Source organism: Mus caroli, unplaced genomic scaffold (genome assembly GCF_978045245.1).
Source record: "Mus caroli unplaced genomic scaffold, Mus_caroli_1 scaffold_4, whole genome shotgun sequence".
Classification (NCBI taxonomy): domain Eukaryota; kingdom Metazoa; phylum Chordata; class Mammalia; order Rodentia; family Muridae; genus Mus; species Mus caroli.
This window is the reverse complement of record NW_028227259.1, coordinates 147,095,607-147,123,366: the sequence shown is the minus strand read 5'-3', so window position 1 is coordinate 147,123,366 and position 27,760 is coordinate 147,095,607. Positions and strand designations below refer to the sequence as shown.

General features: G+C 48.1%; 2 protein-coding genes across 3 annotated transcripts in view; both read left to right on the top strand.

Annotated features, from left to right (window-relative positions):
* Window positions 1-566: 566 nt before the first annotated feature.
* Window positions 567-27,760, top strand: part of Radil (Rap associating with DIL domain) — a 72,455-nt gene continuing 45,261 nt past the window's right edge. The window contains exons 1-2 of one of the 2 annotated variants that reach the window (XM_021162360.2): window positions 567-629; window positions 7,619-8,217. In XM_021162360.2, coding sequence (XP_021018019.1) covers window positions 7,683-8,217 — 535 coding nt within the window. In that variant the 5' untranslated portion in view covers window positions 567-629; window positions 7,619-7,682. Of the gene's footprint in view, window positions 630-671; window positions 684-7,618; window positions 8,218-27,760 lie in introns of those variants that run through there. The other variant, XM_021162363.2, reaches the window with a different exon arrangement.
* Papolb (poly(A) polymerase beta) lies at window positions 21,921-24,242 on the top strand. The gene has a single exon (XM_021162364.3). It carries the CDS (start codon window positions 22,100-22,102, stop codon window positions 24,026-24,028), a length of 1,929 nt encoding a protein of 642 aa, XP_021018023.2. The 5' UTR covers window positions 21,921-22,099; the 3' UTR covers window positions 24,029-24,242.

Here is a 27,760-nt window from a genome sequence, read left to right as displayed (position 1 = left end):
ATAAATAAAAATTTATGCAATAAAATAAAAGTCTGGCCTTCCTGTCCCTGGTCAGTTTCATGCATATTCAGTTATGTACCTGTCCATCTTTGTCCACCTCTCCACCTTTGTCCACTAATTGGGGTGGAGGCCAAACACCACCTACTTGATCATAGAGAGTATACAACCCCAAAGTAGCTGGCCAGAGCATAGGCCACGCCCTTCTTTCCTGCAGCCCCGCCCCTTGAGATACCACGAGTCGACTTTGGGGAACTAGCCCCTCCCCCTCACTGAGGCCACGCCCACCCAAAGGCCACACCTCTTAGAGAATCGTTCTTACCGTTGGAGACCAGAAGGGGGCGCTAGCGCACAGCCTATCTTTCTCGGTCAGCCAGGCCCTCCCTAATACGTGTGACCCCGCCCACTCGGGGGCTCCGTCTCTGCCCATTGGGCGCTGAGGTGTCAAGTTTCTGTTCGTCTCGCCAGACTCCCCGCCCTTAGAGGCTCCGCCCCCGGAGGCCCCGCCCCTTCGGAGGCCTCGCCCTGTCCGTTGCGCGGCCGGCAGGAGGCGCCTCGAGCCGGGCGCCAGCTCGGCTAACGGCGGGCGTGGGAGCCGCGCGCGGGGGACGCAGCTGACAGGCTGCGCTGAGGTGAGTGCGGGGCGCGAGAAGGAAGGTCAGCAGAGGCCGAGGATGGCCCAGGAGGTGCGGCTGGACCACTGCGGGGACCCGCGGAGGGCGCGGAGACCGCGGGCTGAGACACGGGTGGCGGGGCACGCGCTGGGGCGGGGCCGCGCTGGTCACGGTCCCCGCGGCGAGTCCGGGCGCGATGGAGGCAGGCTTGCTCGGTTGCCATGGAAACCGGCGAGCGCACGGGGCCTGGAGCGGCCCGGGGGAGCTGCACCTGAAGGCCGGGTGGGCGCGGGTTGCGTGGCCCCGTGGACTTCCAGGGGGCGATCCGGGTTCCGTCACTCGTGGCCAAGGGACCTTTCCAGGCCTCAGTTTACCTGGTAGTGCTTTGGAGGTGCAATCTAACCTGGAACAACCCGAAAGAGCTCAAGGCGGGAGTCCCGCACTCTCCCACAAGGATGGTGGTGACACCCCCGCCTACACCCGTCCCGCATCGCGTCTCCTCCCCATCCGTGTGCCCGCGAGAGGCATTGTTTCTCCAGCTATTTCTGTATCATTTCCAGCCAGTCCCCCGACAAGTGCCGCGCCTGAGACAGATGCTGAGCTGGAGCTCCGAGGCCCTCAAAGGGATCTGGCTTCTGTCCCTGGGGAGCCCTGGGATGGGGGCCTGACAGGCTGCAGACCTGCCCGGCCCAGCCTCTGTCGCCTGCCGAGTGTTTGGTTAATCTGAATTACCAAAAAGAATTTGATTACTGGTGTCTCGGTGCTGCGGGCCACCTCTTGTGCATTCCAGAGAGGAGCTTCTCTTTAATCCTGCTGGGAGAAGTCAGTCCCTTTTTGCTAAGTGACTAGCGGCTCAAATGAAACCTGATTGAATTATGCTTGTCTTTAAAGCCTCCCTCCAGCTGGAGCCATAAAGATAGGATTTGTGGATGAGGGGAGGAGGCTAATGCGCCGCCTGCAAAGTTGACTGCTCAGTTTTTCTTCTGTTGGAATGATAATGTGTTCCACATTGTCCTGTTGGAACAGAGACTGTCCCTCCACCCATGTCAGCCGTCGTTGACCTCACTGCCTGCCTGGTCTCTGTGACTTAACCTTGCTTTTTTTCCTTTTCTTTCTTTTTTTCTCTTTTCTTCCTTCCTTTTTCTTTTTCTTTTCTTTTTAAAGCAGAATCGGAGAACAAGAAAAGAGACAATTTCTGAGGCAGCCACGGCGAGAGCCCTGCGTGTACTCTTGACTCTCTGGGACCTGAGCTGTCCTCAAATGTTTGTGTGTCAGAGGCGAGAATGAGGCAGAAAAAGGAAAAGACAGGTCATACTTCCAGAAAAACAGATCTGGTTACCCAGGGCGTGCTCGCCTCTGTAGGACTTTCCCTGAATTCCAAGTGGCCTTTTGAGAAACATTTTTGTCCTGTTTGGACAAACAGGCTACACTCTTGATTCTGTGATTAGGGAGGAAAAGTGGCCTACGAGCAGGTGGCCACCTCAGGGCCCACTCTTTAGTGACCGTGGGGAGGGTGGGCATAAAAAAACCCTAAACTTTCTGTTAAACCAAGAAGTGAAAGCTCGGCATTCGCTGGGACTCGGGGCCCTTGAGGAGAGACGCTGGTGAGGAATGAGTCACATCCACCCAGGTTTTGTCATCTCCTGCTCTTCACACTTTTCCCAGCTCTGTCTTAGAGTCCCTCCGGACAGGAGGGAGGGGCCACTTCTGAGGTTCCAGTTTGCACCCCTTGACCCCGAGACCCTAGGAGGGGACCTAGTAGTTACACACTTGTACTTTTCCATTTCTCTTGCCTCTTATTTATTTATGTTTTGAGTCAAACTGCATAGCCACGGACGACCTTGAACTTAAAAAAAAAATGTTGATTTACTTATTTTTTTTACCATGGGTACACATTTTAAATTTTATAGATTGTTTTAATATTTAAATTTAATAATATTACTGTCTGTATATGCACGCACGTGCTTAACTGGTGCTCATGAGGCACTCAGGGGACAGCTTTGGGGGAGTCAATCCTCTCTGTCTAGTATGTGAGGTGTGGAAACTGAACACCAGGCTTGGCAGCAAGCACCTTTGCCATCTTGATGGCCTAGTGACCTTGACTTTCTGACTGTCCCGTCTCTACCTTCTGAGTGCTGGGATTACAGGCATGTGCCACCTTGTCTGGTTTATTTATGCTGTGCTGAGAACGGAACCCAAGTCTTCATGCATGCCGGGAACTGAGCTACCATTGCTTTCTTCTAGATAGGGTCTCTCAGCCGCAGTTGGCCTGGAACTCATTATATATCCCGGGCAGGCTTGCCATGCAATCCAACCATAGCCTCCTGAGTGCTGGGATTATATATGGGCCATGCCAGCTTCCACTTCTCTCCTCACACTTTCTCTTTTTGTTTGTTTGGTTTTTTTGTTTTGTTTTGTTTGTTTGTTTTTCGAGACAGGGTTTCTCTGTATAGCCCTGGCTGTCCTGGAACTCACTTTGTAGACCAGGCTGGCCTCGAACTCAGAAATCCACCTGCCTCTGCCTCCCAAGTGCTGGGATTAAAGGCGTGCGCTACCACGCCCGGGACACTTTCTCTTTTTTACAATGTCTCATGTAGCCCATGCTGGCCTGGGTAGCTGAGGGTAACCTAGAGCTCCTCATGCCTCCACCTCTGGAGGCTTGGGATTTCAGGAATGCACCGCCATGCCCGCTTAGCATTTGTGTCTTGTTAGAGAAGATCTACAGTTAGACTGTACCAGCCTGTTAAGATGTACAGCCTGGGTATGAGATGCCTGTTCACATCTGCTTAGGATCTGGAGTTTGCTTTGTGACATTTCTCCTGCCTGAGGACAGTTTGGCATTGTGTTTATGTTACTCCTGGGCACAGACTCCAGAAGCCATGGCTTCTATGGCCACAGGCATCAGTGACTGAGGCCACATCATTGTGCACCTGGGTTAGACTTCGGACACTGAGGCTCCTCCAGTGAAGATGTCTCCTGTGCTACAGGAAAGTGGTGGGGGTGGGGGATGAAGTGTTGAGGAGGGCCGTGTCATCCGAGAATTATTCTGCTCTAGAGGGTCCCAAGGAAGGGGTGATGCATGCAGAGGCCAGAGATTAGTCTTGGGAGAGATCACTCACATGTTGTTCACCTTGTGTTTCTGAGACAGGCTTGGGACTCTGTCAGACTGGCCAGCCAAGGAATCCCAGGGGTCTTTTTGTCTTCTTTTCCCCTGACCTGGATTCACATGGGTTCTGGGCATGGAACTTTAATGCCCATGTTTGCATGTGAAGGCACTGTCATGTGTGTGCGTGCACACGTGCATGCATACATGTAGAGAGAGAGGGAGGGATGCGTGTGAGCATGTGGGAATGTTTGTACTGGTACCCACCACACACACTAGGACCACAGAAGCTGGGAGCTTCCTTGGCAGCCTTTCGTGCAGCACACATTCTCAGATGACACGGCCTTCCACAGCACCCCATTCTCTCCAGCCACTTCTGTGAAGCACAGGGGACAGCTCTGCTGGAGAAGCCATGGTGTATGGAGCCCGGATGTTATCCCCAGTGCTGAGGATGCAGGCATAGGTGCTGGCTGCCACGCCCAGCTTTTTCCGTGTGCTAGGGATTAGAATTCAGGCCCTCTGCTTGCAGAGCAGCATTTGTATCAGTGGAGCCATCTTGCCAGCTCTTTGAAAATGCTTTTGTTGTGGTGTAAGTGACAGTTCCATGCAGGGGAGCATCGTCAGTTCTAGGCTTCTCAGGGGCAGCCGAGGACGCTTGTCACAGGATCCTCAGGGGAAGAGACACCATGCTTTGGCCCTTCCCTAACTTTCTCCACAAGAACCTGCTCTTCCACCTCCTCCTCCTTCTTCTTCTTCCTCCTCCTCCTTTTTTTTTTTTTTTTTTTTTTTTGGTTTTTCGAGACAGGGTTTCTCTGTGTAGCCCTGGCTGTCCTGGAACTCACTTTGTAGACCAGGTTGGCCTCGAACTCAGAAATCCACCTGTCTCTGCCTCCCAAGTGCTGGGATTAAAGGCATGTGCCACCACACCCGGCAAGAACCTTATGCTTCCATAGTCTATTTTCTCTGAATCCCAGCTATCTATAGGCAAGTTCAAGTCTCTTATTGGAAGGCGGTGGGAACTAGAGACAGGGCTGATTTCCAGAGCTCTAGCTTGAGTGCATAAAGCTCACAGGCCAGTCCTGCAGAGCTCTGACTCCTCCCACAATGCCCTGGCACCTATGTCAGCCAGCTGTGGTGATGGGGCTGCTAGTGGGGAGAGGCCTCCCTGAAAGGGGCAGGAAGAAATCTGATCCTCAGTGTCCTTTGGAGGTCTGGAGGGTTGCATTGTTTGGCTCCCTGTGGGGTCTTTGTTTTGAGACAGGATCTTGCTGTGTTTGTAGCTCTGACTTGGTGAATAGCTTTGTCTGGCCTCTTACTCAAGATTCTCCTCTGAGTTGCTGGGAATGCATGATCACTAAGTATAGGCAGAGCCACATCTGGCTCCCTGAGGGTTTGTCTTGTCTTGTTTTATTTTGTTTGAGAGTAGGTCTATTGTACCAGAGGCTGGCCTGGAACTTCCTGTGTAGCTAAATTGACTTTAGGCTCTGAGTCTCTGCCTTTACCTTCCAGTTGATGTAGGTGTGGATCACCTACATGTGCTCTGCCTTACCTAAGTTGGTTTGTTGTTGTTGTTGTTTTGTTTGTTTTGTTTTTAAACTTATTTTGGGTTTTGTTTTTAGATTTATTTTATGCGTATGAGTGTCTGCCTGAATGCAGATATGGGCAACACATGTGTGCCTCCTGTCCTCAGAGGTCAGGAAGTCATCAGATCTCCTGGCATTGGAGTTACTTCTGGGTGTGAAATGCCACGCTGGGGCTGGGAACTGAATCCTGGCCCTCTGCAAGAGCAGCACATGCCTTTAAGCATTGAACCCTCTCTCCAACCCCAAGAAACTTATTTATTTTACATGCATTGCATATGTATGTACACACACCATGACACATATGTAGAGATTGGAAGACAGTTTTTGGAAGTTAGTTCTCTCCTTCTTTCTCGTGGTCTCTGGGTCAAACTGAGGCCAGCAGGCCTGGCAGACAGTGCCTTTTACCTACCGGGCCATCCTGTGAGCCCCTGAGGTCTTTTGCAAAGTCCCTTGGATTGTTCTGCTTTAGGCTGCCACTTCTCCAACCCATAACAATGTGGTCAAGTGGAGGCTGGGGACTTAAGTGGAAGTTGGTGACTTAGCTGGACTCAATGTGGCAGGTCTCTGTGGTGCTTTCTCTGGGTCCTGAGTCACTAGCGAGTGTGTTCAACCTTTTGACATTCCAATGTGATGTCATCTACAAAGCAGACACTTAAGCACTGTGCAAAACAAGCAAACCACCAAAAAGCCGCACGTTTCAAATAAGCTTACATTTTTTGTTGGGCATCTTTCATAGCCATTCTTGATTGCATACGGCCTCAGGGTTGCAGGTTGGACACACTTGTCTGGATCCTTCTAGAAAACACTCCTCTCTTGGCTCACCAATCTATCTGCCTTTGTCTGTGGTGCAGGAGTTGGGTGTGGTCATCTTTCATCCTGTCTGGTGGCAGAGCTGAAAGTCCCCATTTCCTTCTCTGGACTCTCCAGCCCCTGTAGACTTTTGTGAGGGAGATTGGTAAATTCCACCTCTAAATCCCACAGGACTTCACCAGCTTTCCGATTCTGCAGCACACAGACTCTTCCTGCTCCCTGGGAGTTCCTAGGGAGCCAGCCTCTCTCTGGAGGGGCTTGGGTGGCTGGGTGGCTGGATGTGGTGGGTGGAATGCACACATTCCAAGGATGCTTCCCCCCACACACACACACCGGCCTTGGAGGCGCTCTTTGTGTTGTTTCTCCGCGCCTAATGAACTAGCCCAGCTTCAGTCCTAGGGAAGTATCTCTTCGGTTGGGACCAACTTCCTCCACTGGGGATCTCTTCCAGTCAAGACCAGCTTCCTCCGCCAAGTCATGGGGAGCAGCAATTTCTTGGGGTTTGTGTTTCTGGGGTGTGTGTGTGTGTGTGAACCTGTGCCATACAGAAGCCAGAGAAAAACATCAGGTGTCCTGCTCTATCATTCTTAGTCATGGGGAGCAGCATTTTCTTGGTGTTTCTTTGTGTTTCTGGTGTGTGTGTGTGTGCATGTGCATGCATGTGTGTGTGTGCACATCTGCCCATATGGAAGCCAGGGAAGAACATTAGGTGTCCCAGGCTTATTCTTTGGAATCAGGGTCTCTAGTTGAGCCTGAAACTAGGTTGGCAGTCAGTGAACTCTAGCAATCCTCCTGTCTCTACCCTCACATTTCTGGGTTATAGGTGCATGCATAGCCATGCCCAGATTTTTACAAGGGTGCTGGAGACCTGAATTTCAGTCTTTGTGCTTGCACAGCAAATGCCCCTACCCACTGGACCATCTCCCCAGTCCCAGGCTTGTGACTTTTTATTATTATAATTTTTTATGGCTATGGCTGTGGCTGTTTCTCCAGCTCAGGTTGTGTTTGGGACGAGCATTGTCTTTTGTTTAATAGACTGTCCTAGACAAAATTGAATTCACAGAGGGTCAGGGCTGTGTTCCCAAGTTGAATATGGCTTGTTTCTTGTTTGTTGTTGTTTTTCTGGCTTTGACATGGCTAGATAGTGGGCGTGTCCCCCAGAACAGAGAACCAGCGCTACAGATAACTCTGTGCTTGGTCCCTGTGCCCCTGCAGTTGCTGCTCCTGTGCCCAGCACTTCTCAGAAGTCATGCAGCCCTAAGGCTTACTTAGACTTCCTCCTGCATCCTGCCAGTGGCTTTCCCTGGAAGCACTAGAGTCTACCAGACCTGCTTTGTCCCTTGCAATTCACAGGCTGACTTGTCAGCGCCATTGCTGGGGTCTGGCTCCAGGTGGTGTGGATGCCTGGATGGTCCAGGACCGTGTCCTCTGCTGGGATGGACTCGTTCGTGTCTCTGTTGCTTTTGATGTCCCTGATACTTGGCCCTAACTGTATCGCTTTGTCCTCTTAGGCTCCAGCCTTCCCCCAGCCATTGGTTGAAAGCCTCAGTGGTTATTCATGAAGACGCACCCACCATGTTTTATGGGACTCAGTTGATCATGTCTCCTCCCACCAAGAATAAGCTGAAGCGACAGAGCCAGCTCCTATCCACAATGCTGTCCCGGACACTGAGCTACAAGTATCGTGACCTGGATTCCACCTTCTGCAGCCTAGGTGCCAGCGACGACCCCTCGGAGCTCTCCACGCAGCTCTCGGCCCCCGGGGTCCTCAAGGTGTTTGGGGACAGTGTCTGTACAGGCACCCACTATAAGAGTGTCTTGGCTACTGGCTCCTCCAGTGCCCAGGAACTGGTGAAAGAGGCACTGGAGCGCTATGCCCTGGACCCTGAGTGTGCCGGCCAGTACGTGCTATGTGATGTTGTGGGCCAGGCTGGGGACTCTGGGCAGCGGTGGCAGGCCCAGTGCTTCCGAGTATTTGGCGACAATGAGAAGCCCCTCTTGATCCAGGAATTATGGAAACCCCGAGAAGGCTTGTCCCGGAGGTTTGAGCTAAGGAAGAAGTCAGATGTGGAAGAGCTGGCAGCGAGGGATGTGGATACCACCACCGCAGGTGAGAAAGGATGGCTACAGGGTGACAGGCAGAGGGAGAAGAACATGGGAAAGGTGGGAACCAGTGGGGCTGTGATGAGTTACTGTCATGCTCAGAGGTCTGGCTAACCTTACTGGACATGTGCATTAACTGTGAAACGCTTGGTGCCCGTGCCAATGGCTTCTGCTACGTTCTGTAGTGTGTTAGGCCAGATCCAGCCCTTAGTCTCAGGGGCCCGAGGGTTCTCTGTTGTTGACCTTCCAGAGTCCCTCTCAGACGTGTTAGGAATCTTAGGGTAGCTGGATAGAAAGACAAGGGGCTGGAGAGATGGCTCAGTGGTCTCTTCCAGAGGTCTTGAGTTCAGATCCCAGCAACCACTTGGTGGCTCACAACCATCAGTGATGAGATCTGATGCCCTCTTCTGGTGTGTCTGAAGACAGCCACAGCGTACTTACATATAATAAAATAATTATATCTTTGGGCCAGATGGAGCGAGGCTAGAGCAAGAAGGAAAAGAAAAAAAAAAAAAAAGAAAGACAGACAGACAAGGAAGGATCCTTCCTAGACCCTCTTGACATTGCCAGGTCCAAGAGACTCTGGTGCCAAGAGGCTGCAGGAGGAGCTGCGTCAGGTTAGCAGTGCCTCGGGTGGCTGTCACACTTCTTGTGGACTTTAGTAGCAGGGCAGTTTGGCTTGCTCTCGGCCTCAAGGATGTAGTGGTTTGGTGCTCATTGCTTTATTATTCAACTAGTGGAAAGAAATTAGTTATTTTGCCAGAATTTATTTTTTCAATTACTCAAAGATTAGTTTTTAGTTACCTTTTTTCAAGAAATGTTTTGGATTTATTTTATGTGTATGATGTGGAGGTTAATAGTCAAACTGAGAGTCAGTTCCCTTCTGCCATGTGGCTCCCAGGAGCCGACATCAGGTCGTCAGGCTTAGCGGCAAGTGCTTTTACCCACTAAGCCATCTCACTGACCCCTTGTTTTTTAAAAAAGTTGTGTGTGTGTGTGTGTGTGTGTGTGTGTGTGTGTGTGTGTGTGTGTGTGTGAGGGGGATGGTACACAATGTTATGGTGCACTCAGGTCAGGGAACAACTTTGTGGAATGAGTTCCTTCTTTCCACAGTGGGTTCTGGGAATCCAACTCCAGCTTTTCAGACTTATAAAGCAAGCACCTTTACCCATGAGCCATTTCCTTGGCCCCACGTGTTGTTTTCAGAGACTTCCTATGGCCAAGGTGTGGTGGGAAACACCTGTAATCCCAGCAGTCAGGAGGCCGAGGCAAGAAGATGGAGAGTCTGTGGCCAGCTTAGGCTGCAAAGTGAGATTCTTCCTTGCCTTGTGGTGTGTGTGTGTGTGTGTGTGTGTGTGTGTGTGTGTGTGTGAGATCTTTCTGTGAGGTCAACAAGATTTTTGAGGGAAGAGATGGTATGGGCTGAAACTGCATGTGCATGCAGATGTGGGCGTGTACACACGTGCGCACACACATGTACACTTGCACCCAGGACTTTGATATTGGTATGTGGAGCATTACTCTGTTTTGTGTTTGCTTGTGTAATGTGTGTGTGGTGCATGTGTAGGTGTGTGTAACCATGTGTGAACACAGAGGCCATAGGAGGACTTTAGGTGTCCCGCCTATATCATTCTCCTCCCTATTCCCTTAAGACAGATTCTTGCACTGAGCCTGGAGCTAGGCTAGTTGCCAGGAAGCCCCAGTGGTCTATGTGACACTCTCAATGAGGGGGTTATAGGCACAAAGCCGCACCTAGCATTTTATATGGTGCAGAGGATTTGAACTTACAGCCTTCATGTTTGCCTAACGGACATTCTTACTCACTGAGCGGAGACCTCAGTTCCCCGAGCAACATTTTGGACATTCTTTTACCCAGAGCAGGCCTGATGAGACCATCAGAGGGGTTGCTGCTGGTGCCTGTGTCCATGGGTCTATCTGTCATTAGGTCCTTATGTTGTATCACCTGGGTGCAGTAGAGCTTTGGCAAGCCCGTGTATTGGTGACTACTGACTGCTGTGGGTATACTATGTAGATTTTTCTCTGTCCACTTCATTCAGCACTGTGCTCACACGAGGCCAGGCCAGAGGAAGTTCCACAGCTCACAGCCTCTCTCCCTTGGTGGCTATGAAAACCTTTTCAATAAAGAGTCCATTCTTCATTGGTCAGGCTGAGTGACCCACTTCTTGGGCCCTAGGGGGTCATGTTACTGCCCAAGCAGGCCCAGGCCAAGGGATGACTTTCCTGCCTGCCATTCTTCTCCGGGTGTGATGAAGGTGCCTGTGCCTTCTGGCCATGGCAAGAACTGTGTGGATTATGCTAGATTAGTTGTCACAGGAGTGCCCATTCTGCTGCGGCTCCAACCCCCGCTCTTTGTTTTTGGCAGTCCTGGGGAATTGAACCTAGGACCTCACCCATGCTAGGCAAGCGCTCTGCCACTGAGCTACATACAGCCTTTGTCCATGCTTCTTACTCAGCATTAAAGCATACTATAGAGCCTTTGCCTAGGTCTGGGGAAATGTAAAGGGAAGAACAGGTCTGGTTCAGTTGGAGAGCCAAGGATGGCCATATAAGAGGCACCCAGGTAACACAGCACAGTGACCCAGTGATGGACAAACTTGGCCTGGAACTTACTCTGCAGATCAGGCTGGCCTCGAACACACAGAGATCATCCTGATTCTGCCTCTTGAATGCTATGATTAAAGGCATTTGTCACACATCCGGGTTCAGCCCCTTTTCCTTCACACAATAGAGGCTACTGCTGTGGGCTTTCAGGAGCTTCTGTCAGGCTTAAGCATTCGAAGCACCAGAATGGCAGATGCCTGAGGCAAAGCTGCCTTGGGAGCAGGACCGGGGGCTGGCAGTTCACCTGCTTCTAGTGAATCATTGGGGCGCTTGCAGTGCACCCATGGGAATGCCCTTTGTCGTGTTTGGGCTCTGTTTTCCATAAACATTGCTTTTTTTGTGTGGTAATTTCCTGATTTTCTAGCTTATCAAAATACGGGCTGCCTGTTCCGGGAGGCAGGCAGAGGTGGAGGTGGAAGGCAGCTCTTGGTAGTTTCCCAGGGGCTGGAATTTAGGGCCTGTGCCACGAGGAGAGGGCTCTGTGTCCTGTCGGTGAGATAAAGATGACAATCACTTGCATGTACTATGGGGAGAGTGACGGCAGGGCCATGTGGTTTTTGTCAGCACCTTAGGAAGAGTGAAGGATAAGGCTTGCTTATAATCATGGACAAGAGCAAGTGTGGGGTCAGCAGGACTGTTTGGGAGCTGTGTGTGTGCGTGTGCGTGTGCGTGTGCGTGTGCGTGTGTCAGTCAAAGAGTGGTACTGGAGTTGGAACTAGGGGCTTGCATATGCTAGGCTGATCTCTATGACTGAGATACACCCCATCCTCACTGGGGGATTCTAGGCAGGGGCTCTACCACTGAGCCACACCCCAGCCCTCACTGGGGGATTCTAGGCAGGGGCTCTACCACTGAGCCACACCCCAGCCCTCACTGGGGGATTCTAGGCAGGGGCTCTACCACTGAGCCACACCCCAGCCCTCACTGGGGGATTCTAGGCAGGGGCTCTACCACTGAGCCATGCCCCCAGCCCCTCCCTGGGGGATTCTAGGCAGGGGCTCTACCACTGAGCCACACCCTGACTGCTCTACCACAGAAAAAGGTATACCTTTTTTTTTTTTTTAAGATTGTTTTTACATTTGAATGTGTGCACATGTGTAGAGGCCTGAAGAGAGGTTGGATGTCTTGAAGCTGGCGTTACTGATGGTTGTGAGAGCCCGATGTGGGTGTTGGAAACTGAATCCCGTCCTCTTGAAGAGTAGTAATCTCTTGTAACCAGCCCTCCAGATCCTTTTTTCATTTTATTTTGGGACAGGGTCTCACTACTTTTCCCAAGCTGGCCTTGGTCTCACTGTGTAGCCTGTGCTAGCCCCAAACTTGTGATCCCCCTACCTCATCCTCCTGATTAGCTAGAATCACCAGCTCCATGTCAGTACGCCTGGCTTTGGCCCTATTGCCCTTATTCGTTATGGAGAATGGAGTTAGCCCTTGATTTTTCTACCTCACCTTCCTGGACATATCTGAGTGGTAGAAGGCCTTGCTGTGGAAGGTGTCTTGGGTATACTGACTGGTGGCCAGAGCAGTTCCTCAAGCCCCAGGCTGACTCCCTACATAGTAAGAGTAATGTCGCCACAAACTGCCACCCATCCTCCGGTGGGCAGACCTATCCTTCATTGAGAGCCCACTTTACATTTCAATGGCCAACTCAGCTCAGATGATTGGCTTTTGTTACCCTGCATCTTACCCTGGAGGCCAAGCAGTGACTGGGACCTACCTGCTGCCAGTAGGCTGTTTGTGACCCAGGATGCTTGGAGGGCTGAAGACCTTGAAAACTCAGTATCTTGAGGATGGAGAATGGATGGACCTGCCATTTGTTCTGGACCTCTCCCTATTTAGCCTTAGCTGGGTCCCCTTCCTGGAGCAGGATGGCCTTTTCTGCTGTGGGTGTCTCCTCCATAAGGCAAGCATTTAGGACCACTGAGATTTGAGGCTGCAGACTCCATGATAGCAGACACCAGACTTGTGACCAGAGAACAGCCCATCAAACGTCTGCTGTGGTGCCTGACATTTATTGGCATCAATGAAATGTGTGAGAGGGGTGTTGGGAGATGGCTGTCAGTAAAGCGCTTGGATCTCCACAGCTACGTAAAAAGCTGCATATAGTGGCATATGCCATAATTTCAGTGCTGGAAGATGGAGACAGGCAGGTCCCAGACTGGCCAGACAGTCTAGGTAAAGTTCCAGGGTTAGTGAGAGATCTTGTCTCAGAACAACTGAAGACGGCAGATAGAACACACACACAAACACACACACACACACATTAGAGGAGAGCGGTCCTCTGTGGGTCTCAGCTTTTTTTGTTTTGTTTTGTTTTGTTTTTGTTTTTTTGAGACAGGGTTTCTCTGTGTAGCCCTGGCTGTCCTGGAACTCACTCTGTAGGCCAGGCTGGCCTCGAACTCAGAAATCCGCCTGCCTCTGCCTCCCAAGTGCTGGGATTAAAGGTGTGCGGCACCATGCCCGGCCGGGTCTCAGCTTTTATGTGTACCCAAGATTGTAGGTTGGATATTTTCTGACAGAAAGTACAGAGCTAAGACATTCTCTGCTCAGCTCAGTGTGGCCAGGACACAGACACATACATGCCTCTTGGTGTTGGAGGTAGCCAAGGTTGTCACAGAGTGCTTGGCTCTAAATCTGTATTTTGTCATGAACTCTGTTACCTAAGGGCAGGCAGCAGCTTGGGAATTTCCAGGAACACCTACAATGAAGCCCCTGCTTCCTCCATGTGCCAGCGGGGTCTTATGTGTTCTGTCTTCAAGGACCACCTCCTGCGGTCACTTGTTCTCTGAATGGTTTTCTTTTGCTGTTAATCAGATTTTTGAGAGGGGTCTCAGTTAATCCAGCTGTCTTCAAATTCTCTGTGTAGTGGAGGGTGACCCTGCACTCCTGCTCCTCTTGCCCCTCCTTCCTAGCGCTCAAACGACAGGTGAGCACTCACAATGTGAATCTGATTCCTGAATAATTCCTGTCTTTGGGTGAAGGTGGGAGGGCGCTCGGCTGCCCTTGCCCTTGTCATCAGGGAGTTGCTGCCTCTCCACCAGCCTCCTTTTAGAGGGTGCGTGGTGGTAGGTTCATTTCGGGAACTAGTTATTTCACGTGGTTTGATGAAAACCAAAACAACCTGAACTTTTCTTCAGCAGTCTGAAACTATATCAATTTACAAAGACACAGGAGGCAGGGGAGGTACATCCATCCCAACACACTCTCATGAGCCACTGCTGGACAGACAGATGGACAATTTTGTTTTTAAAGTTGTTAAAATTACATTTATCATTTGGGGAGTACATACTGTGACAAAAATTTGGAGGTCAGAGGACACCTTGTAAGAATTGGTCCTCCCCTCCCCTGTGTGGCTCTGGGGATCAAACTCAGGTGGCCAGCCTTGGCAGCAAGAGCCTTAATTTACCTCCTGAGCCCTTTTCAAAGACAGATTTATTGGGAATGAACATTTCAGTGGGACTGAAAGTGCCATAGTAAGTCACGTGTGCATTCAAGGTGGCAAAGAAAAGAGCTTTTAATGAGAAAATATCCCTTTAAACGTCACATGAGGCCAGGTGTGGTGCGCCTTTAATCCCAGCACTCAGGAGGCAGAGGCAGGCGGATTTCTGAGTTCGAGGCCAGCCTGGTCTACAAAGTGAGTTCCAGGACAGCCAGGGCTATACAGAGAAACCCTGTCTCGAAACACCAAAAAAAAAAAAAAAAAAAAAAAAACCAGTTGCATGAGGTGATTTGTAATGGTCACTCTTGGCTGCAACAGGCTGGCGGCAGTCCACGGTAACAAGGGTTGCTGACCAGATTCCTTCACAAGTTTTTCTCTGGGTGAAGTGGGAACAGCCTGTGGAGAAGGCTGCCATTCTAGCCGAGTCTCCTGGGATGGTCTTGTTATCACGTGTGTGTGTGTGTGTGTGTGTGTGTGTGTGTGAGAGAGAGAGAGAGAGAGAGAGAGAGAGAGAGAGAGAGAGAGAGAGAGATGTCCTCTCTTGTAAATCCCCAACTTCATTACTTAAGGTTTGACACAGTGATTCCATTTGGGTTCTGACAGCTTTTACTTAGGGAAGAATTTCACACATTGGGGAAAATGTATGCGGTGGATAGGAAACGGGCTGCCTCTGGGGAGCTCCAGGTCCTTCACTGTGTGCCTGGGAATGGAAATGTCACAGGTATGCAGTGGAGGGTGTGTGTGTGTACACATGTAAAGAATACTGAAAAGTTCTCATCCTGTTTCCTCATCAAGTTCAAAGCTCTCCTTTTCCTTAGCACGTGGTACACATTGGGTTTCTCCGACGGGAACGCGTGCTTACAACCCCGTGGGTCACTTGTCGCTTATGAAGGAATCAACTCGTAACTTCCGTTTTCCAGAGCCTCTCGACTGCCTTAGAGACACCGAGTTAATATTCTTCAGTTCATTCGTCAGCAGTTGTGTAGCTGGTCTATAACAGAGTAGCAGACTCGTGGGCCTGGTGCAAACCCACAGCCTCATGCGTGCTGGATGAGAGCTCTGCCGCTTCAGTGCAGCCCCAACTAGGAATGAACTGCTTTAAGATTTTCTTTCCTTTTTTAAAATGTATGTGTCTGGGTGTTTGGCCTATGTGTATATCTGTATATCATATGCATGCTTGGCGCCTTCAGAGGCCAGGTGAGGGCATCAATGCTCTGGAGTTACAGACCCTTGTTAGCTGCTGTATGGCTGCTGGAAATTGAACCTGGGTCCTCTGGAAAACCACAGAGCCATCTCCCTGGCCCAGTGACCTGGTGCTTTAATACTTTTTCCTACTGTACAACACTGTAGCCTTTTTCGTGTTTATTTACTTTTTGTGTGTAGGTGTGGCGTGTATATGTATATTCCTATGTATGTGTGGGTGCATCCATGCATATCTGTGTACATTCGTGTGGATGCCTGAATCTGATCCTGGGTCTCAACCACTCTCTGTCAGTAAGCAAGGCCTCTCATGCATCCAGTGCTCACCAGTTCCAGCTAGTCTTGCTAGCGGGCCTGCTTCTGGCATCCCGAGTGCTGGATCACAGGAGGTTGCCGTGTTTATCTAGCTTCTGTGCATAGGTTCTGGGGTCCGAATTCCCTCTATCTACTGAGCTATTCCCCAGCTGAAGAGGCCTTTTCCAGAACTGGCTTGAAGCAGGTACCGTAAGAGCAATGCTGTGAATTCGGAATTAGTAGTAGAGATCCCACATTGCCCATTAGCCATTTGAAGTATTTCTAACAATAATCACCTCTTAGTTATTTAATTACTCCATCAGAACCATGTTAGCATCCAGTAGTTCCCATGGTACTATTGGGTCAAAGATTTCTTTCCTTAATGTGTGCTCAAATGCTATTAGGTGTGCATGTTGTGGTAACAGCTAATTGTGCCCCAGGTCTGCCTCTAGCTGCAGAAGAAATGGGACCATCAAATACGTTGGCTTCCCAGCCTCTGTAGTAGAACACAAAGGGGTTGTGAGGCTGGGGACATATGCAGCTCACAGCCTGCCACAGATACATAATGTAAAAAGGAACCATTCATTTTCCTAAAGCAATGTGGTCGGAGCCTGGGCTCTCTCAGCACTGACAGGTGGTTGCTCTGCATAGTGGTGTGAGGGTGGCTGGGTGAGAAGGCTGCTGCTTCTCTCTTGCTCAGTTGCTAGCTACCACTGAGTAACTCCTGTGTCAGGCACTCGGCGTGCTGCTGCACACAGCCCGGCTCACAAGCAATCCCATCTGGTTCCTAGGTAGCTGAGAAGCTATCGGCAATAACAGTGAGAACAAAAGCTCTCAAGGTGCCAGGCAGAGGGGTGCACGCCTTTGATCCCAGCAGAAACAGGCAGATCTCTGAGTTTGAGGCCAGCCTGGTCTACAGAGGGAGTTCCAGGACAGCTAGGAGAGAACACTTTTTTATTATTTTTTTTATTTTTTATTTTTTGGTTTTTTGAGACAGGGTTTCTCTGTATAGCCATGGCTGTCCTGGAACTCCCTCTGTAGACCAGGCTGGCCTCAAACTCAGAAATCCGCCTGCCTCTGCCTCCCAAGTGCTAGGATTAAAGGCATGCGCCACCACACCCAGTGAGAGAACACTTTCTTGAACCTAACCCCCACCCCAAAAAAATCTCTCAAGGAACTGAAAGATGACTCCAGGGTTAAGAAACCTTGCTCATGACTGTGAGGATGCGGGTTTGGATCCCAGAGCTCACATAACAAGCCAGGCCTGGTCTTGTGCATATGCTGTGACCCAAGTGCTGTTGCCTAGCTGAGAATTGTGAGTTTGGAGGAAGACTATGAATCAAAAGAATAAGGCAGAATGCCTCCATTCCTACACAGGCACACCACTCATGTAACACAAGTGTGTTCCCACCACATGCACGTGCACACACATACACACACACAGAAAAGAATCTATCAGGAAACATAACTACAAATATTTCGGGGGCTAGGGGTGCAGCTCAGTACTAACACATTTGCCTAGAATGGACCCAGGCTCAATCCCCCTTACCAAAACAAAAAAATGAAACAAACACCAAAAAAAAAAAAAAACTTAGAAAACACTAAGAAAAATGATTTAGTTATAGGTTTAGGAAGTTCTCTCTAAGAAGATGAACTTTAAGCTTGCCTTTGTGAAAGATGATAACGCACATACCAGGTAGAGGAAGAGCAGTGGGCAGTTGGTGGGGCAGGAAAAACATTCTGGACAAAGAAACAGTATTATTCAAAGAGCCAGGGAGAAGAAGAAACAAACGGCTGGGCAGTGGTGGCACATGCCTTCAATCCCAGCATTTGGGAGGCAGAGGCAGAGGCAGGCGGATTTCTGAGTTCAAGGCCAGCCTGGTCTACAGAGTGAGTTCCAGGACAGCCAGGGCTACACAGAGAAACCCTGTCTTGAAAAACCCAATAAATAAATAAATAAATAAATAAATAAATAAATTAATACAAGGAAGAAACAAACGGCAAGACCAGGCAGTCAGTGTTTGACCGTGGCATCTGGATCCTGAGGCCAGAATACTTGTAGAAAGTCAGTAATGAGTTGATGAGAGAAATTTCACCAGAGCAGTGCCAGAGTGTGGCTTAGAGTTCAGTTAAAGGTAGAGAGAAGTGGATGAGGAGAACCAACAGTGTTGGCAAAGTAATTGGATGTTGAAAATGAGAAAGGAGGAGGTGCCAAGAGTGAAGCCCAGGATTAAGTGTCCATGGCACTTCGATTTTCTAAATGGAGACTACAGGAAGAAACAGCTTATGGAAGAGTGGGAGGAACCATTCTTTCTCATTCATTCATTCATTCATTCATTCATTCATCCATCCATCCATCCATCATGTACATATGATGTGCATGCCATGGCATGCATGTGGAGGTCAGAGGACAGCTTTCAGGAATCAGTTTTCAATCCCCTGGGTTTGGAGATCTCACTTAGGTCCTGAGGTTTATGCAGCAAGTGCTTTTACAAACCCTTGAGCCATTTTGCTGACCCAAGTGTTCTCTTTAAATGGCAAAAGTTTGAGACACCCAAGGTGACAACGTTGTAGTCGTGTGGTATGGACCTGCTGCTTAGGTGAGAGGGTCTGATTATAAAATGTTAATCTGTAAGTATATTTGTTTATAGATAGAGTCTCATAGCCCAGGCTGGCCTAGAACTCACTATGTAGTCCAGGCTGGTTTCAATCCCATGGTTCTCCTGCTCCAGCCTCTCTAATGCTGAGTTACATGCATAAGCCACCAAGACTGGTTGGTATTATTAAAACTGTGGAAATTGACAGAGTGCGCAGGTAGTGAGTGTACATACAGTGAGGAGGGATGAGGGCTTATGCAGATACTGGAGGACCTCCAACATCCTGAGGCTAAATGATGGAGGAGAAGCCAGAAAGGCAAACCGAGAAAGGTAGAGAGAGTCCAGAGATATGCAGGTTATAATAGGAACAAAGTATAGTGTTGTTCTGGCCTTGTTGGCCAAACATGAAGATTCTGTGGGTCAGAAACAATGAAGATCATTGGGTTCATTGGATTGGGCAGCATAGAAGTAACCAAAAATTAGATTATTTCTGGAAAATACATTACACTATAAATTATCTTTCAAATGTATAGGTTAGTACCCCACCCCAAATACAGAACATTTCTGTGAGAAAAAAGATCAACCACAGGACTTTTGGTTTTTTTGTTTGTTTGTTTTGTTTTTCGAGACAGGGTTTCTCTGTATAGCCCTAGCTGTCCTGGAACTCACTCTGTAGACCAGGCTGGCCTCGAACTCAGAGATCCACCTACCTCTGCCTCCCAAGTGCTGGGATTAAAGGCATGTGCCACCATGCCCAGCTTTTTTTTTTTATGGTCACAGGACATTTTGTATGTTCATCTATGTGTGTTGGTGAATATACACGTGTTCATGAGTGCATAAGTGTGGGAACTAGGACATGACCTCAGGTGTTATCCTCAGGAGCTGTCCACCTCATTGGTCAGCATCCCATCAGGCAGGCTCTCTAGCCTTCCAGTACAGGAATCTGTCTGTATCCCTTCTCTAATCCCGTCTGCAAGTGTGCCCCGCTAGGCCCAGTTTTTATATGGCTTCCAGGGATTGAGCTCATGTAGCATCATGGAGATGCCTCCATAGCCACACTTCTCTGACGGACCCTTTCCCTGGAAGAAGCACAGGATCTCAACTGGTTATGAAAGTGTCATTTCTCTGGGAGGCATTTGTCAGTTTGGACGACTAAGAAGCTTAAACGTGGAGCTGGAGCAATGGCTCCGTGGTTGAAAGCACATGGCAATCTTGCAGAGGTGCTGAGTCTCAGCACCTCTGTCGGAACAACAGCTGCTGGGGGTGAATGTACACACCGACAAATCCACAGACACATTCTAATCAAAATAAAGTCATAAAAAAGGAATTTGAGCTTGACAGTGGACAAGAGAGACAGAGCCCTTTGAAGCCTTAGAAAGGCAAGAAGGTAGCACTGAGACCTGCCCTCCTTTCGGAGGAAGCTGGGCTCTCCAGAGGCTAGCATGTGGAGTACCTACCTGGCACATAGATAACAAGGAAAGTTATCTTTCTCCACCTGGGTTCTGGATGGTGAAACTTTAAAAACTTTCTTGAGAATTAAAAAGCACATTTTGTCCCACATGTATTTGGGTCTGGATTATAGTGGATAAAACATTAAAAGTCATACCAGGTGTGGCACACCTTTAATCCCAGGACTCAGGAGATAGAGGCAGGAGGATCTCTGTGAATTTGAGGCCAGCCTTGTCCACATATTGTGCTCTAGGACATCCAGAACTATACAGAGAGACCCTCTCTCAAAGAAGAAAAAGAAAAGCAAGAAAAGAAATCACATACACAGCTTAGTAGGCACAAGAGCATCTAGCAAAAGCAAAGGAAATCCTACCTGGAAGAGCATATTCATCATGTGGGCATCCCAGGCCTCTCCACAAATGAGCTCATAACAAAAATCAGAGGACACAAAAGGGAAAATGCCCAGAAATCCATGAAAGACAGCACACTACAGAATTAGACTCTCGGAGACATTACTGGCTACTGAATACTAATGAATGCTCACCATATTTGAAGAGATGCTAGGATGAAAACAGTGCATCACCTCCAAAATAGAGACAGATGTTTAAAAGAACAAGAGAATTGTGTTGGTTAACTTTAACTGTCAACTTGTCACAATCTAGAATCAACTAGAAAGTTCTTTTTTAAAGAAAATGTTTTCGAGTCTGGCGCACGCCTTTAATCCCAGCACTCGGGAGGCAGAGGCAGACGGATTTCTGAGTTCCGGGCCAACCTGGTCTACAAAGTGAGTTCCAGGACAGCCAGGGCTATACAGAGAAACCCTGTCTCGAAAAAAAAAAGTTTTCCAAGTTTCCAAGTTTTAATTATGTGTAAGCTTGTGCCATCAGAGGCCAGAGGTATCATAGGGAACCATTCTCCTATCCTGGAAAAGCAACAGTGGTGCCTTCTCCTCCCATCCTTCTTCTGAGCCACCTTTCCAGCCCTGGGAAGAGATTCTTAATGAGGAATTACCTAGATCCAGTAGACTTGTGGGTGTGTCTGTAGGGGACTTTCCTGAGTGTTCATTTACACAGGAGATCCAGCCCATTGTGGGCATTCCCATCCTTAGGCAAGGGACCCTGAACTGTATAAACAGGAGAAATAGATAGATGGATGACAGGAAGCAGGGCATGGGTGCATTTGCTCTTGACTGAGTGTGATGTGGCTAGATATCTTAAGTTCTTCTCACCTTCCCTGTAACTGACGGTAACCTGGAATTGTATGCCAAATAAACCCTTTACCCCTAAGTTGTCTTTTCGTTTGTTTTTTTGTCAGCAACAGGAGTAAAACTGGAACAATTATGCTTCCAGTAACACAGAGGTAAGTATTTAAAAGAATATGTAAGCTGGTTCTCTCAGTGGTAGAGTGCGAGGCGCTTGGATCCCAATACCACAAAAACAAATAGTGCACTTCAGTGGTGCTTCAACTGCACACTATATATAACTGAAGTGAGAATGGAGAAGTGGGAGATCTGGCATCACCCAGGAACAAGCACAGATCTGGAGCACGGGAAGAATGGGAAGGTTTATCCTGTATCCAAATGAAGAGAACAAAGAGAATGTCGGGAAGAGCATATTCCAAGCATAGGCGTGGGAATCTTCTAGAGGCCATGAAATAAAAAGGACTCCTTGCTCTGATGCAGGGATCCCAGGGCGCCCTTGTAAATTGAGTATATTCACCTTGCACACACACAGCAGTGGAACTGTGGGATACTGAGAACAAATCTGAGTATGGGCTGGTAGAAGACGACGAAAGGGCCATAGTTTTGGCTTGATAACTTCTCAGCAGGAGCCAGGGAAAGTAGAAGCCATCGCAAGAAGTGACACCAGGGCCTGATGAGAGCACCACTGTCGCTCTGGGCCTAGCTGGAGCATCCTCTGGAACCTGCTTGGGGCTAGAGGACAGTGCACTGAAGAGAGACTTCTCAGAACCGGGCAGGACGGGCTGGGATGGAGCTCTTCCGGAAGCCTTCTAGCGCGAGAATTTCCTCCAATCTCGTGAGAGCGGCAGCGGCATCGGCCGGTGCGTGCGTGCGCTGTCGGTTCTGGAACGCGACCGCTGAGGAGCCCGGCGCCATGTTGGCCCGGAGGGGTACCAGGGGAAGCGCTTGAGGCGGCGGGCTCGGAGCGGAGCGGGGGCCGACAGGGCCGGCCGGCAGGAGCCCGCCCCTCGCGCCTTCGGATCATGAGCCGAGCAGAGGCCGTCGAGGTCGCGGTGGCGGGGCAGGTGCCCTGGCGGCGCGGGAGCTAGAGATGATGCCATTTGCGGTGACCACCCAAGGAGCACAACAACCGGCTCCCGCCCCGAAGCAGTTCGGCATATCGTCCCCCATCAGCCTGGCCGCCCCCAAGGACACAGACCGCGAACTCACCCAGAAGCTGATCGAGACCCTCCAGCCCTTCGGGGTGTTTGAAGAGGAAGAGGAACTGCAGCGCAGGATTTTAATTTTGCAGAAATTAAATAATCTGGTGAAGGAATGGATCCGAGAAATCAGTGAAAGCAGGAATCTTCCACAAGCTGTAATTGAGAATGTTGGGGGGAAAATTTTTACGTTCGGCTCTTACCGATTAGGAGTACACACGAAAGGTGCAGATATCGATGCTTTGTGCGTTGCACCAAGACACGTGGATCGAAATGACTTTTTCACCTCCTTCTATGACAAATTGAAACTACAAGAGGAAGTAAAAGATTTAAGAGCTGTTGAGGAGGCCTTTGTGCCGGTTATCAAACTGTGTTTTGATGGAATAGAGATTGATATTTTGTTTGCAAGATTAGCATTGCAGACTATTCCAGAAGATTTGGACCTACGAGATGATAGTCTGCTTAAAAATTTAGATATTAGGTGCATAAGAAGCCTTAACGGTTGCCGGGTAACTGATGAAATTTTACATCTAGTACCAAACATTGACAGCTTCAGGTTAACACTGAGAGCCATCAAATTATGGGCCAAATGCCACAACATCTATTCCAATATATTGGGTTTCCTTGGAGGTGTTTCCTGGGCTATGCTAGTAGCAAGAACTTGCCAGCTTTACCCAAATGCAATAGCATCCACTCTTGTGCGAAAATTTTTCTTGGTGTTTTCTGAGTGGGAATGGCCAAATCCAGTGTTGTTAAAAGAACCAGAAGAACGAAATCTTAATTTGCCTGTATGGGACCCAAGAGTGAATCCTAGTGACAGGTACCATCTTATGCCTATAATTACACCAGCATACCCACAGCAGAACTCCACGTACAATGTGTCTGTTTCAACCAGGATGGTCATGATTGAGGAGTTTAAGCAAGGACTTGCTATCACACATGAAATTCTGCTGAATAAGGCAGAATGGTCCAAACTTTTTGAAGCTCCAAGCTTTTTTCAAAAATACAAGCATTATATTGTACTTCTGGCAAGTGCGCCAACAGAGAAACAACATTTAGAGTGGGTGGGCTTGGTGGAATCAAAGATCCGAATTCTGGTTGGGAGCCTGGAAAAGAATGAGTTCATTACTCTGGCTCATGTGAATCCTCAGTCATTTCCAGCACCAAAAGAAACTGCTGACAAGGAAGAATTTCGTACTATGTGGGTGATCGGGTTAGTGTTGAAGAAGCCAGAAAACTCTGAAATTCTCAGTATTGATCTCACCTATGATATTCAGTCTTTCACAGATACAGTGTACAGACAAGCAATAAATAGTAAGATGTTTGAGATGGATATGAAGATTGCTGCAATGCATCTAAGAAGGAAGGAACTTCATCAGCTACTTCCAAATCATGTTCTTCAGAAAAAGGAAACACATTTAACAGAAAGTGTAAGGTTGACAGCTGTGAATGACAGCAGCCTTCTCTTGTCTATAGACAGTGAAAACAGCATGACTGCTCCTTCACCTACTGGCACTATGAAGACAGGTCCACTGACTGGAAACCCTCAGGGCAGAAACAGTCCTGCTCTGGCTGTTATGGCAGCATCTGTGACTAACATACAGTTTCCTGATGTTTCCTTGCAGCATGTGAATCCCATAGAAAGCTCAGGAATTGCACTGAGTGAAAGCATCCCTCAGATTCCCTCACAACCTACCATTTCACCACCACCTAAGCCTACAATGACCAGAGTGGTTTCTTCGACACATCTGGTAAACCATCCATCTAGACCTTCAGGAAATACAGCAACGAACATACCCAATCCTATACTAGGAGTCTAGAAGACAGTCTCACCTGATAAAGGAAAGAAACAAGAAACCCAACAGAAGGGAAGGAACCAGATAGATGAGTCCAGCTTAGACACTACTCAGCAGCTTCTCTGTTGGCCTCTCAGGAAACACCTGGGAACAGATAAGCCCGGTATCCCTGTTTTTCCTAGAGATCCTATTCCTTTTATTGAGAGTTCAATAAAACAGATTGAATGGATAGAAACTACCTCAAAGGCCCTTACACAAATTCTTGCAAATTGAACTTGTCGCTTTCGGATGTTAAAGGAAAATGAGGGAACCAGACTAGATTTGACTCAAAATAGATTCATACTCCATTAGTAACTTTTTTTGCTGGCCTAATCTTGAAGTCCAGATTAGCATGCAAAGCCAGAAGTACTGTTACTCATGCCTCGGACCATTAGCATGTTGACAGTAGTTACATTATTTCAGAGAGCTCTGATTAGAAAAGAGGAAAATCCCTTCCCGCTGTATTCATTTCTGTCCTTGACTGACATTAGAATTGGATTTATGTTTGATCCATTGTTGGGAGATTTGCAGTACAAGCTATCAGAACCCCTATTTTAGGACTTTATGGGATTTAAATTTTTTCCATTAGGAACTAGAACTAATTTTTGACTTTCCACTTTGGTGAATTTTCACCTTTTTCCCTCCCCGAAAAGGTTCCTTTACTAATCTTAAAGTTGCATGCTATTTTTATAGGAATATACTTGAGAAAGCGTGAGATATGCATCGCAGTCCCCAGGAGGCGTCTACGCCCTAAGGTGGAATGTAATCTCCGAGGGCATTCATTTGACATCAAGACCACAGTTACTAAGTATTTGCTTTCTGTGGGACAAGATCAAGAAATGGTATATGGGCTTTATCTGTAGAGTTGTTTGGAAGAATGTATAATCCGCAGCTAGGAATTTTCTCAGTTCCACATTCCCTTTTCCTTAATCGTTTGTCCTCAAACAAAAACTTCATCATCCTCTTTGCATTAAGCATGCATGCATGCTGCTTCTTAAAAGTACAGAATATTAATATCTAAATCGTAATGCAAATACAAAAGAATTTTGGCCACATGACACAAAACATCAAATTCTGACTTCATGGTTAAAATATCTCAGGAAAACTTGGGTCAGTGTTCTGTTCTTGATCTCCATGGATGTGAGATTTTCTAGATCACAGAGTATCTGCTTTGGAAGAAAACTAGTTTCCAATTTTAAATATGTAGGCAAAAAGACATTTTTTACTCTTAAGAACTTTAAGCCATGTTTTATTTTAATGTAGTACCAAAATTGATCAGATTATATGTGTACAGTCATACAAAAAAATAATTTCCACAAAGCTCTTGACATCTAGTCAGCTTTCTACTCTTTTACCAAGTCTCAGGGATACTATAAATTAGAGCTGCTTCTCAATAAAGGCGCAGAGTGCCCGGATGTAGTAACTATGAAGGCCAAAGGATGTTACTGAATGATAGCTTTAGTCTTCTTAATCCAGATACAGCAAACTTAAACAGCTCTTCCAAGCATCCAGGTCTGTCTCTCCCTTTCCCTCTAAAACTCCTTTCTGTTCTGCCTGTTTTCTCCCATGTCAAGTCAGAATTGTTTAACCCTTCTTGTCCTTCTAGATTAATTTTTAGTGTTGGACTATAGTCTTTTTCCCTTTTAAACTAAGCAGTAATTGAGACTTTCTGATAACCAGACTGCCGGACCTCTGTCTGTCACACCTCTGCTCTGTGCATGTTCACCCTGCCCTTCCACCAGCATAAGAAAGTGCATGGCTCCTGCATTCCAAACAGCCATGGTGTCTGCTGGAGACGGCCAGGCACAAATTTAGTCTCCTCATTTTGTTTACACACTGGAAAAATGTTTATTAAATGTTTTGTGTAAATATGCCTTTTTTTTTTAAACCAAGCTGGAAACTTGGGGCTTTTGAAGTCTAGTTTTTATTACGTGAATACCAGACTATTTTTTCATGTGATGTGCATAGCGTCTCCTGACTAGAGTTTTCTGTTACGTGGTATCTGTACTCCTTGTATTTTCGAGCACAATTTTGAAAACAGATAATGTATTTCTCCATTACAAACACAATAAAAATAAATACCAAACAACCTGGAACTAAAACATGGCCAGATGTTTAAGTCTGATCTAAGAATTCAGATGTCCTTTTTCTTTTTGTAGGGTTCTTGAGATGGAACCCAACGCCTTATATGCACAAGGCAAGCGCTCTGCCATAGAGCTGCATCCCTGGACCCAGAACTTCTCCACTGTTCTGAAGGAGGTGGCAGGGCTGGTGGGTGACTGTATGACATGGAAAGCACAGGGTATAGTGCCTGGGGAGGACACACAAAGGGTTCAAATGTCAAAAGGAAAGACTTTGAAAGGAAGACAGGAAGGGAGTGAGCATGGTGGGTGCCAGGGCTGTAAGCATAGCCCTTGGGAAGCTGAGGTGGAGGATGACTTGAGTTTGGGAGCTGCTGACCAGACTGTTTAGTGGGACCTGAAAGGATACGCTGGGCTTGGGGAGGGGCAGGGGTGTACTCCTTAAGTGGAGATGGTCAGTGTGGAGGAGAGAAGGGTCTAGGAGGAGGCAGAGCTTCTGGGAAGTGGAGATTGTCCGTATTGAGGTATTGAACATACTGAGATTATTGAGCTGGAGGAGGACCGGGAGGGAGGAGCTGCAGGGAGGTGGAGCTTGTCGGCCTGGGGCTGGGGAGCTGCTGCTGCGATTGAAGGAACATATCAAAATGTGAGGACATGGGGTGCAAGTGAGAAAAGGTTTGCATGGGGGTGGGGGCCCCACATTAATGATAGGAGAGACTTTCTAGGGAAGGAGGGTGCTTTATGACATGCTTGCCCCAGATCGCTTAACTGCAACAGAAAATAGCAAAGCAAAATGAACAACCTTCCAAGTATGTCATTAGCACACAGCATTAAAGTCAGTTCTTTAACACTGAGCCTTTGGGCAGCCTAACATAATGATTACTGAACTCTTCTTCTGAAGGGCGGCTAGTGAAGAGTTTCAGCTTTGGGAAGCCGTATGGTCTCTGTCACAACCACTTAACTCTGCCCTGTAGAGTGAAGAGATAGATAATACAGCACCAGATGGCTCAGGCTGGATTTGTCACTATCCCCACCCCCAACAAGCATTGGCCACAATAATCGCATGGCCATTTATCATGGACCCCTCTACTCAACAACAAGCAAATGCACCCCGTTCTTAGGGAAGTACTGGGCATGTGTAGCCGTCAAGAAAACAAGGGTGGATCTATTTCTAAGTATTAACATATGACTGTAGTGTTCTAAGTTAGAACTCAGTGACAAGCCAGGGCTAACACGATGGCTCAGAAGGTAAAGGTACTTGCTGTAAAAGCCTGGTGATGTGAGTTCAATCCCTGGGACCCACCATGGAATTCGAGAACAGATTCCTGAAACTTGACCTCAAGATCTCTATATTCTAACTGTGGCACGTGTGCCCACATTCACACACTCACCCCCCCACACACACACACACACATACACACAAAGAAAAAAATCCAGATATGGTGATGTATGCCTCTGATCCTAGCACTCAAGAAGTAGAGATAGGAGATTCCAGAGTTCGAGGCCAGCCTGGGCTAATTAATGGGACCATCTCAATAAACAACTCTAATAGAACAATAGCATGGGCATTCCACCACAGGCCCCCACACAGGGTGTTACTTTTTCCACTCTTTGATCTTTACATCATGCTGTGAGT